At 35.1% G+C, this 14,550-nt stretch overlaps 1 protein-coding gene across 4 annotated transcripts in view; it reads left to right on the top strand.

The window, feature by feature from the left end:
• The window catches only part of COP1 (COP1 E3 ubiquitin ligase), a 165,277-nt gene that overhangs the window by 10,452 nt on the left and 140,275 nt on the right, over nt 1–14,550 (top strand). For 3 of the 4 annotated variants that reach the window (XM_064478016.1, XM_010992918.3, XM_064478017.1), the window contains exons 3-5: nt 6,952–7,049; nt 12,669–12,745; nt 13,404–13,523. In XM_064478016.1, coding sequence (XP_064334086.1) covers nt 6,952–7,049; nt 12,669–12,745; nt 13,404–13,523 — 295 coding nt within the window. The remainder of the gene's footprint in view (nt 1–6,951; nt 7,050–12,668; nt 12,746–13,403; nt 13,524–14,550) is intronic. The other variant, XM_064478015.1, reaches the window with a different exon arrangement.

The raw sequence follows: 14,550 nt of genomic DNA, 5'->3' as shown, positions 1-14,550 counted from the left end.
TTACAGATTCAACATCTCAAGGCAGTAAACTTGGTGAGTGCATAATTTCTGTGAAGTTTTACCATTGGCCTTATAGATGGATTTTTAAACTTTTGGGTTTATTAATTGTTTAAAGAGCTTTGACTGCTGTTTTAAGAAATTGGGTGATACTGTGTAATCAGGATGAAGCATGAAGCACCTTTAACTCACTTGGGGTTAGATATGAAGGCCATGAAAGCAGTCCAGAAGGTCACTGGGAAGGGATATTAGAGAATTAAAAAGTTATGTATCCTTTTCTGTAACATTTTTGCTCAGTGCTATCTTTAGGTTGTATGTCACATTAATCTGTGTGTTTTAAAAGATTTTTAGTTGTGATAAAATACACGTAACTTAAAATTTACCATCTTAACCATTTTTAAGTGGAGTAACATTGTTAAGTGTTGTTCACATTGGTTGTACAATTTCTAGAACTTTTTCATCTTGCAAAACTGAAACTCTGCCCATTGAACAAGTCTCCATTTCCCTCTCCACTCAACCTCTGTCAGTCACCATTCTTTGTTTCTGTGAATTTGACTACTCTGGGTACGTCATATAAGTGGATCGAACAGTAGTTGTCTTTTGTGACTGGCTTATTTCACTTAGCGTGGTGTGTTCAGGTTTCATCCATGCTGTAGCATGTTTGTGCATTCATCTGCCTGTGGACTCTGGGGTCTCTTTCACCTGTAACTGCTGACAGTATTCCTGCTTTGAACATTAGTGTATAAATATCTCCTTGAGATCCTGCTTTCAGTTCTTTCAGGTATGTACCTGGAAGTGGAATTGCTGGATCATAAGGTAATTCTGTATTTAATCTTCTGCAGAACCTCCGTAATGTTTTTCATATCTGCAGTACCATTTTACATTCCCACCAATAGTTCACAAGGGTCCCAGTTTTTCTACTTCCTCTCCAACACTTATGATTTTCCTTTTTTTTTTTTTTTAATAGTGGCCATCCTAGTGTGTATGTAATCTGTTTATGTTTAACTCTTTTTATTAATTAATTTGTTTTTTTATCTATTTGATGGGGGCGTGATATATTCTACTTGCAATCAATAATCTCCATAAACTATTTACACTGTTGGTATAGTATTTCTGTTGTGTTCTAATAGTCCTTATATTCTTATTCATGTTGAAGTTAGACCCATATTTTTTATACTGAGATTGAATATGGTATCTGATAGGATGATATCCATTAGTCAAGAAGAATATTATCACCAGTCTGTAAGTCCTTTAGTTTGATCTGGAATGTGATGCTTCACTGATAGGTATATTCAATCTGCTAGTCATTAAAATTTTTCTTTTAGAATAAAATTGCTTTCTTAGTTTGTGTTATCTATGTTCTTTTTTTTAAAAATAAACGGTATTAAAATGATGAGAACAATGTATACTCTTGGCTATAAAAACAACTTTTATTGTACAGAAAAATATAATATGAAATGGAAGTGTTTCCCTTTCCATAGCCTTTCTTTTTTACCTCCTCAAAGGGTATCATTGATAAGAAGTGATTGTGTTTCCTTTCAGAATCTTTTTGCTGTTTTTTTTTTTTAAGCCATCTTACCTTCTTAAATAATTTTTATTTCCTGGCATTTTGTTGCATTGATGTTATTATCATTTGTGAATCACTTTCTGCTTAATATTGCTACTGAAATTCTGGCCATGTGGGTCTTGCTTTTAGGCTATAGATGTATGATCTTGGTCTTTTCAAGCTTCTTGTTTAGCAGTAGTGTTCCCTTTGATACATTAATTGATCCAGCACGTTAGCATTCCATAGGAAATCATATACTTCTAGAGATTTTGCATTTTGATTACTCTGGAAAATTGGGTGATTGAGAGTAGGGTTCCTTGACCTTGATAGTGTTAAATTTTAGACCAGAAAATTCTTTGTTGTGGGTAACTGTCCTGGGTATTATACATTGTTTAGCAGTGTCCCTGGCTTCTACCCAGTAGCAACGCCTTTACTCCCAGTTGTGACAACCAGAATATCTCCAGACTTTGCCACATGTTCCTTAGAGGACAAAGTTGCCTGCAGTTGAGAACTGCTGATGTAAAGCTAAAAGAACAAGTTTGGTAGACCAGGAATCTAGGTGGGTCTGCAGCTTACCTCACCTTTGTCAAGTCACTCAGCCTGTCTCTTCTGTTGCTGCTCTCTAGCCCCCGACCCTCATTGTCTTCCTACCCCTTCACCTCTCCTTTCATAGATTTAAAGGTATTGAAGAGAAACAGATTGTAGGTGAAAGAGAAACAGGGTGAAGGTGAAACAGATTGTAAAGTGAGATTTTTATTTTTCCTAACTGCCCTCTGCTAACTTAAATATTCACTGTGGCATTAAAAAAAAAAGGTGAAGAGTCTGTGATCTTGCTTATCTATGTTGTGAAGTATAATAAATTACTGTTTGACTTTATAACTAGACAGACCTGGACTTTTCAATGAGTCCTATAATCTTCATGGTATATCTTTGGGTCATTGTTGGAAAGCCCCATTGGTTTCTTAAATACCTTTTTTTCCTTCAAATAAAAGTAAAGTTTAGATCCTTGTTACAACTCAAGTGACTGTATTAACCCTGTGGTGCTTGTGTTTTAAAATACCAACTAGAGAGCAGGTTTTAGGGGGGAGGGTATAGCTCAAGTGGTAGAGTGCATGCTTAGCATGCATGAGGTCCTGGGTTCAATCCCCAGTACCTCCTCTAAAAATAAATAAACAAATAAATACCTCCCACCCCCCCCAATAGCAAATTTTGGTAGGATAGGGACTATAACATTGGCAGGAGCTAATAAACTTGGAGACTGCCAGTCCCATTGTCAGGCTTGCTGAACTGTAAAACATTTTGTACTTTTTTTTTTTAAAAGCAAAAGCTGGTAATTATTTACTCAACATGTGAGTCCTGTGGAACTTGAATCATTAACAATAGCCTGTTGTATCAACTCTTTGCTAACTGGAACCCTAGCTGGTAACCTGGAGCCAAGGACTATACCAGGTCTTCAAGATTCCATCCAGCTTATTGGGCCACACAACTGTTTATCCCTTGTCCCTCTTATGAATGGCAAGCCTTTCCTGGTAACAGGTTGAAGACAATATAGCAAGAACTTCTTTTGCTTTATTCATACCCACTTGACAGTGAATCTGCTATTAGCTATAGTCTAACTGACTCAATCATAGAATTAAAAACTCTGGCTTCTATATGACATAGAGAGAAGATTTGCTTTGTCTTTGCCTGATCGCTGCCTCCAGCTCCAGCTTGTCCCCTGCCCCTGCTTCTCAGACCTCATGTCTGTCAAGTCTCTATTTACTATTTTGTGTCATTACAGATTAGCTACGATTAACAGGGTCCCTCAGTGTTGCCATTTCCCAGCAAATCTGTGATCAAGCCTGGGTGTCAGTTTGCCTCTTGGGACTTCTGACGTGTACCTTGCTATTTTTCGTTGCACGTGGCTATTAAATATGACCACTGGGACTGATTTTTCTTTCTGTTCTTGTTATAGTATACCCTTCTTTTCTGAGAATTTTCTGATTATTCGGTTTTCTGTATCTACTCATCCCTGTTTATATTAGGTAGGTATATACTTAATAGAAGAAAGAGAGCAACTATATGCATCTACAGAGTGTATTCATTCTTTTTGATCTGATATATACTTACTAGGGATATAGGTACCCATTTATGTCAGCACACCATGGTACTGAATAATTTCTTTTAAGAGGTGCAGTGTGAGTAGCTATTGAAAATTTCTCAGGTGGACCCAAGATACATATCCTTCTTACCTCTTCATGCCCACCTACTTTGATGACTAGTTTAGGCACTTATTCTTCTTTTGGAATCCAAAACATTTCATCTGGGCTGGTGATGGTCAAGTAGGTAGATAAATGAGAATGAATTAGTTATTATGGTAAGAAATATTGAGACTTTCTAGTAGCCTGTTATATGACCCAGAAGGCTGCAAAAGTACGTTTCTTTTTTTTGTTTATATCTATTTTTTCATACATTCAACATTTATTGAGTTCCAACTCTTTAACAGGATATTGTGCTAGACATGAAGGTGCAGAGATGAGTAAAACAAATCACTGCCTTTAATGAACAAATAGAAGAGAGGCTGATGGACACATACACAGATTAAGTACAGAATAAGACAGTTACTGTTTCTCAGACTAAGGCAAGTCTACCCTGAGGTGGTCGTGAGGTAGTAGATGCTGTTAGATAAACTTGATGGATCTTGTCACTGCAGTTTTATACAGTGGCATGTAATTTGACACATTTTAGTTTTGTAGTTTAGATGAATATTGTCAAGTATAAAGCAGGAAAGTTATTTGAACTTTTGTTTCTGAGGACAGTTCCTTCTGGCTGTGTCCTAGGCTGTTTTTTCCTCTAGGAGAGGATGGTGTGGTAGTAAACTTACTGACAAGGTATATGATGAGGATGCTGAAGAAAAAGGAGAGGAGTATGTTCTGCTGGATTCTGGGATAATTTTTTGTATATTGACAAATTCCTTTTCTGGCTTAACAGTTTAGGTTGTTATGGTCATATTATTGGCTCACTTTCTAACTATCATTTCTTTTCAAAAGCCATTTACTAAAGCCCAAAGTGTCCTTTTGCTTATCTGTCAGTCCCTGTCTCCCATCTTCAATAACCTCAGATTCTCTCCTTCATGACTTGCTTTATTTGAACTTGAAGACTTTTTTAAGGATTAAATCTTGTCACGTGGACATACATTCTGGTAATATTAACTCATTTCCTTTTCCCCTAAGCAGATTATAAATGTTTTCATGTTGGAGCTCTCAATGTGTTGTAATCTGTTGTATCTTCTTTATGCTTTTTCCTTACCACCATAAAAATGAAAAAAAATTTGTGATTTATTTTACTGAAATTTCCATGTAGGAAATTTCCTGTCAGAGAGCCTATTTTGTGGTATTATAGTATACCTAGCTTTGTCGTAGTTGCAAGAGATGATGATACTGTTTCTGGAACACTGTGCAAGTCATTTGTTCAGTATGTATTTGAGTACTTATTATATGCCAGGCATTTACTCTACCAAAGACCACTGCTACATTGATTCTCTATAATGTCCTCCTTTTCTTCGTCTTGTAAGTAACAAATATGAGATGGGAAAGTAGTTGATGACCAGAACAGAGAAACCTGATGGTTGTAGTTTTTGTTTTGATGAGGTGGGGGGAAGTAGGTAAATATAAAAGCTTCAGTTTATAAAGTTGAAGTAAATTTATAGTAATTTGAATATAAAATAAAAGAAGTACTGTGTTTTTAGGAACCATCTTTATTTATAAATCACTCTTACAATTTCTTAGAAATAATTTTTTTTCCTGATTGTTAGGTGCAGCACATATTTACTGTAGAAACTTGTAGACACCTACAAAGAAAAAGTTTCCCATAATTATATGACCTGGAGGCATATACTGTTAATAATTTGGTGAATGTCTTTTTCATTTATTGTAAATGTAAGCAAACATAATTTTTTTAAAACAGAAATGGTATTATACTACATCCACTGTGTTAGATTATTTTTGTTTGATAATATAGTGATATAGTGACTTTTTTTCTAATGTTGATTTGAATAGTTCTCTGGAGTTTACTTGAATGACATATTAAAAGGTTTTTTTTCTAAGACAAAACACAGTTGTAAAGTCAGACATTATAGAAACATATAACATAAGAGAGGAAAAATTTCTTACCGTATTTCTCCAGCTTTAACTATTGATAGTTATTAGATTGTTTTTCATGGCACATATTCACATATTACAATGTGACTTTATTGGCTGTACAGCATTGCATTGGATTGATGTCTACAAATTGATCTAGTCAGTTTCCTAGTGTTTTGATTGCTTCTAATTTATTTTGCTATTTACATGTAACCTTGAATTGAACACCTTTCTATATACATATCTCTGCTTATCTCCTTAGGATAAATTCCTAGAAGTAAAATTCCTACATCAAAGGGGATACACAACCTGTAAGGTTTTTCTGTACAACTTGCCTTCAAGAAAAGTTGTGGCAGTTACATTTCCTACAACAGGATATGAGATTATTCATATCTACAAGTCCTCCTTAACTCTGATAGTTTTTCTGTATTTTTTCATTCTAATTGGTAAAAAGTAGTATATAATTTTAAATCAGTTTTTCATGCTAATGAAAGTGATAATTTTCTCGTGCTTATTGACTAATTTTTGTCTTGTTGATTTTCTGTTCTTCTCTTATTTTCTTTTTTTATTTGAATGAGTTCTTTTTATATTAAGGACATCAGCACTCCAAGAACATGGATAGTCTGCTTAACTAAATCATAAGCATTTGTTTTTCTTGGTGTCGTTATTAATATTTAAATTGTACAAACTTAAACGATAGTACATCTTTTAAAATTTTATATCTGGTAGACTTGTTGAGTTTATTTTTAAATAACTTTTGTGTACTATTACCTAAAAAAAATACCCTGTGTATCATCTCCATTTTTTTTAATTGAACTGTAGTTGATTTACAATATTGTTTTAGTTTCACGTGTATGGCAAAGTGATTAAATTATGTGTGTGTGTGTGTGTGTGTGTGTGTGTGTGTGTGTGTGTGTGTGTGTATGTGTATATATATATTTTTTTTTCATACATATAAGTATAATTGATTACTTTTTTCAGATTCTCTTTCAGATTCTTTTCCATTATAGGTTATTACAAGATACTGAATATAGTTCCCTGTTCTACCCAGTAAATCCTTGTTGTTTATCGATTTTACATATCGTGGTGTGTATCTGTTCATCCCATGCTTCTAATTTATGATTACCTATGTATCTTTATGATGTAAAAGTATAAGCTGAAGTAAGTCACTGCTAGATTACTTATATTGAAAACGAGGAATAGAAAACTAATAGGCATTATTTTGTGACCAGCTTATTAATTTATCCTGACTTAATCAAGTCTGTTTTATTTTTTTCCCTCTGCTAATAGCTACAAGTGTATTCATCAGAGTTTGGAGGATAATAATAGATGTCCCAAGTGTAACTATGTTGTGGATAATATTGACCATCTGTATCCTAATTTCTTGGGTGAGTCTTTGGAATGATTTTTAATTTTTTACAATATTTGGTTCCCAAAAGTATGTGCTGACTAATTTATTCAGAAGACATGGCTTAGAGGTAAGTGTGTCTGTCTCTTCTCACCATGGTGCTTTCCCCAGTCTCCCCTGGGTTGTGACATAGCTTCTGTACCATATGTGCCATATCATATATTTAAATTTCACCAAGAAAAATTGACTCGACTCTTAGATTCTCGGTCATGGCTGGACAGAATGTGAGGCTGAAGAATACCAGAGGTCCAGATACTGGTCTCTTTTTATCATATTGTGCATTCCTATTCTTTCTGCTTCTGGAGCAGAAGTGAGAAACATGGAGGAAAAGGTTAATGAAGAGGGGGAAGGGGGAAAAATGTGGGTGTGAGGATTCTTGGATAGGGGAAGAGAGTCTGTGAACTAGGGAGGCAACTGCAAAGTAAAACTGGGGAAAAAAAGACATGAATATGGAACTTTTGAGAAAGGAATGGTAACTGGAGAAGAGAGACACAAATATGGAACCCTTTAGATAAATAGTAAGTGATTGGGAATAATATGTTGCGAGAGACCAACTGTGAAAATCCAAAAATTCTACATGTTGAAAAGCCTAAGATAGTGTGGAATGAAGTTTAATTTCCCAAAGATTAATTATCAGGTATGGGTAGGCATGAAGTAGGGCACTATTGGGTATATATCAAAAAGGCTAATTCTTCGTTCTAAAGGGTAACATACTCAAGAGTTAAGGATATGATGTCTCCTTGCATATTAGATTCTGACCTGCCAGTGCTTCGGTTGCAGTTTGTTTCGCTCTAATGGTGGTTTATAATAAATTACCAATTTGAACCATTCCAGCTATGGCTTTCCTTTTTATCTCTGCTCTAAGAGTACATTGGCTATGATCCTTTTTTTCTCTTCCATTCTTCACTACAATCCATTGTTTTTTCATGAAGGAAAATCACTGGATGATTGCATAGCAGAAAGGAACCCTGAAGGAAATATTTTGAAGATTTTCTGTTGGAATACCAAGTTCTTCTAGGTTGATAAAATCTATGGCAAACTAGAAGAACAGACTTAGGAAAAGAAGCAATACTGAGGGGTCTGATACTCTGTAGGACTGGACATGAGCTAGGTTATATAAGAGGGAAACCAAAGTCCTGCAAAGCAGAATCCTTTCTCCCTGAACTCACAAACATGAATTGATGCTGCTGTGTGGGTTCTAGAATCACTTTTCTGTGAGTTGTCATAACTTGAGAAAATTACTTCTTGAATGGTAAACACAGAAAGGAATATAATGGTCTGAAGGTTTTGGTATTTACCAAATTTTTCAGGCTATATTCTTTAGTAAGTCCACAAGTTAGAAATTCTGCTTTGTGAATTTCTAAATAGTGAGAGAGAGAGAGAGTGGGAGAATGCAGTATTCCTTCCACATTAGGATACCGTACTAAAGATGTGAAATAATTTCATACTTTTTATGTTCTCAAATGTATATATTCAGTGAATAGTGAAGTTATAATTACTGATTTTCTAAGCTAGAAATTATCTTGGGAATGATCTAGTTTTTAACCTTCTTTTTATATGGATAAAAAGTTTTGATTTGGGGTAATTGGAGTGTATTTTATGCCCTATTTGAAGTCTTTTAATTACAGTGCAGCTTCACGTGTGATTATGTCATCCACAGAAATAACATTTCATCCTGATACGTCTATTTCTCTTTTACTGCCCATCACCCTTTCCAGTCTTTACCTTTGTGCAGTGAAGTTCAGATCCTTAGGTTCTGTGCATTCAGGTTGCCACTGACCTCTGTTTCTGAAAGTGCAGTACCACTTGTTTTTTTCCATACTGAAAAAACTAAATTATTCCTCTCCATTGCATTGGCTTGAGATTACATGATTTGTATAGTGCTTGCAATTCTTCTTGGTTGGACTGATAAAACCTTGAGCCTTTTAAAAGTCATTTCATATTTCCCCTTGAGCATGGTAAAATAAGTATGTGTTGTATGATCCTGGAGTGTTCTAGCTATCCTGGCATCTTTTTTATTGATAGGTTAGGACTCTTCATTTTTAATGCTTTGTATTTACCTGAGTCACGGGTAGAGGTCTGGGCCACACATTTTCTCTTGCAGGGGTCTTCAAACCTTTTTGCTTGGGTGATGCATACAAAAACTCTGAAAAATGATGTACACCCTCCCAGATTGATGACACATTTTAAGTTAGCATCCACAATTTTTATTTATAAGCTTACATGGTTGTAAAGGATGTGATTTTTAGGAGTATTGTAAATATGGTTATTTAAAAATAAACTTACCTCTTTTAAAATGCACCCAGTCAAATCTAAATGGCATAGTGATTTGTTACTTACCATTGATTTGAAAATAAACACTTTTTATTAACAATGAAAAATTTCGTTCATTCCAGATCTCTTTGAACTTCTACCTAAATTGCATATTGCCCACATAATTTTATCCTTATGTATTTTCATGCTTGAAATTCTTATAGATTTACATGTAATACTTTTATGTAACAGAAAATAGAAATTAGAGACTTTGAAGTTTCTTTTGAACATATTTTCTATTAAATATTAAAAAATCTTAAGTATTTTTTGTTATTGCAATTTTAGACATGTAGTTGTCTAAAAGTTTTATAAAGTATTAGGCATAAAAATTTATTAAAAATGGGCTGCTTAATGTTTGATGATGCCTTTCTCAATTAGTTCCAGTGCCATTGATGATACTAAGACAAGCATTCTGTTTTATTTGTATTCTTTTTATTTATTTATTTAGGATCATCACAGTTTTAAAAAATTGAGATATAATTGACATAAAACATTGTGTAAGTTTATGATTTTTACTTTTTTTTAAGTACAAGTCATGAGAAACTTTGCTTACATAAATAAATTGATGGAAATTGAAGGAACTTTGTTACAGTAATGTCATTCAGTGTTTTGACCTCCTGAATTGTGTGCTTAAAAAAAAGCACTTACTAATTTATAGTTAAGAAAATGTTTTAATGTCCTATTAGTTAGTAAGTCCAGTCCTTTCTTCAATTTTAATGAAAGCAGAGAATTGAAAGGCAAACATTCAAAAAGGATTTGGTTTCCTGATCTTTAGGTTTATGACGCACTTTTTGTCAAGACATATTTTGATTTTTCCTTTCCTGCCCTAAGCACTACACTACAGCCCCTCCTTCTGCCCCTTTCCCCGCCAGCCCCCCTTCTCTCCTGTTCTGGGAAGGCTCATGCAGGGTGAGGGGGTGTGTCCCCTCCACTCCTGCCAGGGGCTTGCTTTCTAGCTCTCCCTCTCCTTCCGTGGTACAGGATCTCTCCAGCTGCCCCACCCATTCCAGCAGTCTCTTTTCTAGCTTTCTTTGTCTGTGTATAAAATTTGTATGTTGAATGTTCTTATCACCCTAATGAATGACCCTCTTACTCTTTAATGTAAAGATAACATGCATGCAAAGTTTAAAACCCATTTTTAAAAAAGTAGCCAATGCATACAGTGTCTTTACTACTGCTGGGCACTGTCCCAGGTGCTTTAATGCTCAGTCCTGTGACATAGGTACTGTTGTCATCCTCATTCCTCATGTAAGGAAACTAAGGCACAGGGAAGTCAAGTAACTTGTGTAGTGTTATACAGCCGGTAAGTAGCGTATAACTGGGATTTGGTCCTAAGCAGTCTGGCTTGAGTACGTGCTTTTACTATACTACCCTGCCTCTAAAAAGATGGTGGCTAGAATGAAAGCTTTAGCAGTGGAAATCCATTGTTCTTAGTACTATGGCTCTTATAAGAATCCAAAGAATTACAGTTATGGATGTAGAATATTCCTGTTCAGTGGTGTATGAGGTTTCTTGGTAAAATGCATTGTGGTATATATATTTAAGTATCACAGTTACTGAAGTTACAGTTTTTATTCAGATGGCTAATCCTGTAGCTGAAACATTAAGCTCTTGCTCACGTACTCCTCTTTATTCCCACTACAGTATTTCGGGTTCTCTCCTTTATCTTCCCTGTATTACAATATTAACTTCTTGTGAGAGAATGGGCTCTTCAGAATCAGGCTCTGATCTGTCTACAAATCCAGTGTCAGTTTTTAGCCCCTATTAATCATTAGCAGAATCACTCTGACCCTGTGTTTCAGCCATGTTGATTTTAAATCATCTTATCTCCTGCTGTTTTATGAGTTTACCTGCTCCACACACACACCCTTATCTGAATTCTTTTCTGCTTCTCTTCCTGCTTAGTGAATCTCTGTGTACCTGTTGTGGCCCAGTTTTAATGTCACCTTCTATGTAAAGGCTTCTTATTAACATTTTGAGTGCTCCTTGTCCTATGTTCTTTTAAAATCAGTTTCAATGGTAATATTAATTACCATATTATAACTACTACATCATATATATTTGTCTTCTTACTCTGAGTTGCTTGAATCTTGGATTGAGTCTTACTTAGATTGAGTCTTATCTTTCAAGCTTGGATTCCTAGTGTGGCCCTTGTACTGCTCTGATTTGTTCAAAAATATTTGTAGTTGGACTGTGGTATAGTGGAAAGTATTAGATAGTTGGGTTTGTATCCTAGCTCTGTCTTGTATTACATCATTATGAGTAAGTTCCTTATGCTCTTTCTAAAATTTCCTCATCTCTAAAATGCAGATAATAACCCATAGGATAATTTCTGTAAATTAAATTAAAGGCAAGTAAATTAGACTAGCTTAGTGCTAGTTGCCCTTTTCTTTATCAGTTTTATTTTTTTATCAGTTGTGTGTTATAGACAGAAAAATCCAATTAAAGTGGCTTAAACATTAAGGAGAATGTCTTGATTCACACAGAAAGAATTTCTAGAATTAGTTAATTTGGCAGTTCAGTGATATTATCAAGTTCTTTCCATCTGCTTTCTGTTCCTCCATCCCCAGCCTCTGTGTTCGTTTTTTGGCTGGTCCCCTCAAGATTGCATGGTGGCACTAAGCAGGACCAGATATCACCCCTTAACAAAGGCAGAGAAAGAACTTAGTTTTCTCCTGTCTTTCTCTTTCTGAAAGGCAGCATACCCCTCATTTGTAAAAGTTAGGTCACGTAGTTAACGTTAGCAGGGTGTATGGCTAGACTGGCTTAGGTTAGTCAAGCACCATACCTCGGGGCTGGGGAGGGATCGAGACTCTGAAAGCATGTGGCACTGGGGAAAAAAAAATCAGGTTCTTGTTTTTAAAAAAAGATTATGATGGTTTGCCATGATGTTTATAGAAAAGTCACAAACGAAAAGAAGTAAAAATCTTCAGTGCCTACCTCATAGGATCAGCCAGCTACCATGCAGAGCATGGGACAGTCTCATACAGTGAAGAGCTGTCTCTCTCTAAGTGCGAAGAGTGCCATCACTGAGATGTGTTAAGAGAAAGTACATATTCTGAAGAATGCTCCTTCTGTAGTGGTAATGATAGTAGTAGTTGTAGTAGGAGTAGCTGTGGCAAAACTGTTTCTAATTTGAAATAGAAACCTAGCATTTTCTGTTTAGCATCTTTTGAAATTTGAGACTTTTTAAAATTAAATAGGATCCATTTAAACAGAATAATTAGATGACACATTTAATAAAAACACAGATTATGTGTGCTTTTTGCTTTGTTTCTCTTTTCAGTGAATGAACTCATTCTCAAACAGAAGCAAAGGTTTGAGGAAAAGAGATTCAAATTGGACCACTCAGTGAGTAGCACCGTATGTTTCAACTCTTATTACTATTTTTAATAAAGTTCAACTTACTGTTTTTATTAGTTTAATATTAATTAGGTGTTAAAGCTTAGCATATTATTGATTTTTTTTAAGGATATTCTTCTATTTAATGAACTTTCTCACCTGCATTTTCTGAAATTTACTTTCATCTTTTGAAAGGTTTGGTGGGATTACATTGAGTCAGAATTGGCTTGTAATATGTAGCATTTGAAGAATTATATGGCAGGGTGATACTGTGGGTGGTACTTTGCAAAAAAAAAATGTTGAAAGATTCTCAGTTTAAGAGGATTAGCCCCAAATTATTGAGGCAAGTGAGCTTAAATTAATACCTTAACAAATACAAAGTTGAAAATATGGCTAGACAAGTAGTTAAAATCCAGGCATTTATTTTGAAGGGGATTACACCTTTAGAGATGCTGACTTAACATTTATCTTGAAAATGTCTTTCATATCTGTTATTTAAATTCATTTAAGGGAGAAATAGTGTTTAAATTATAATTAGAAGGCGCTGGGGAGCCACTAGCTGGGAAGAAGTAGGTTGGAACATTGTAGTTTATTTTTGATATGTTATATAATAAACATGTTAGGAAGTAGCGAACTCTAAAACAATCTTCTTAGGAAGTTGTGTATCTTTTTTTCTTAGAATGGCCACAGGTGGCAAGTATTTCAGGATTTGTTGGGAACCGACCAAGATAACCTTGATTTGGCGAACGTCAACCTTATGTTGGAGTTACTAGTGCAGAAGAAGAAACAACTGGAAGCAGTAAGTGGCAGCTGAACTTTAAAAAATTGTTTTAAATGGTGCTTTTTCAGTTGCATTGGAAAAGATCTAGCAATGTTTAAAAAATAGTAGGGCGGTGTCATTCAGTCCATCCAGATTTATTTAGCAAGAAACATCTGCAGGATATCACTTGTAACAGATTCCCCTTTTTCAATTCAAAGAAAGAACAAATTTCTTAACAATACAACTTACTTGCAATGGCCAGTTTGTATTAACAAAAGTTGAATGTTAAGATCATGAGAAAGTACAGTTTCATTTTAATAGGGAACAATTATATTGGTCATTTTTCTTCCAAAGAATATCTTCTTTGCTGTTTCTTCCCCTCTTCACGTACGGGATTTGGAGGAGAAAATAGAGATTATTTTTATCTGCATAAAATCCTTCCAGCAGGTGTCCATTGGCAGCAGCAGCAGTCTGTGGCTTAACTAAGGGCATTTAGAAAGATGGGAACTGGAGCCGTTATCCTGTTTCATGTAATGCAATCTAAATAAATGTAAAATTACGTTCTGGCAAATAAATGTAAAAAATGTAAAATGTGAATTTGCACGTATTAGCCGGGAATTGAATAGGCTCCATTATAAGTGACGTACACCTTAGGGTAAGCAAATACCCACCCTGACCTAGCTTAAACAAAAAGCGGGTATAAATTCACAGAATAAGGGAGTGGGTAGGTTGCACACATAAAACAAAGAGCTTCACAACCAAATGTTGGGAAGATTGGGACCATGACTTCTCTAAGGACTAGACTAGATGGAGGGAATTCAGGCACTTGAGTGTTGTCGGGAGGTTTTCTTTTGTACTTGTCGTGACGGTTTCTTTGAGGCAGGTCTGACTTTCTTTTCTTAGATTTTTATTACATGGTGGATAATGTGGACACCTGTACTTCCTAATTTATATTTGTGTTTTTTGATAAAAGCAGAAAAGGAGCTTTCCAACTTGATTTTGAAAAATTCTGTGGATAGATTCTGATTAACATAGCTTGGATCTGGATACCAGCTAATAGAATGGG

This window comes from Camelus dromedarius, chromosome 23, assembly GCF_036321535.1.
Source record: "Camelus dromedarius isolate mCamDro1 chromosome 23, mCamDro1.pat, whole genome shotgun sequence".
Taxonomy (NCBI): domain Eukaryota; kingdom Metazoa; phylum Chordata; class Mammalia; order Artiodactyla; family Camelidae; genus Camelus; species Camelus dromedarius.
This window is presented reverse-complemented; position numbering and strand designations above follow the sequence as displayed.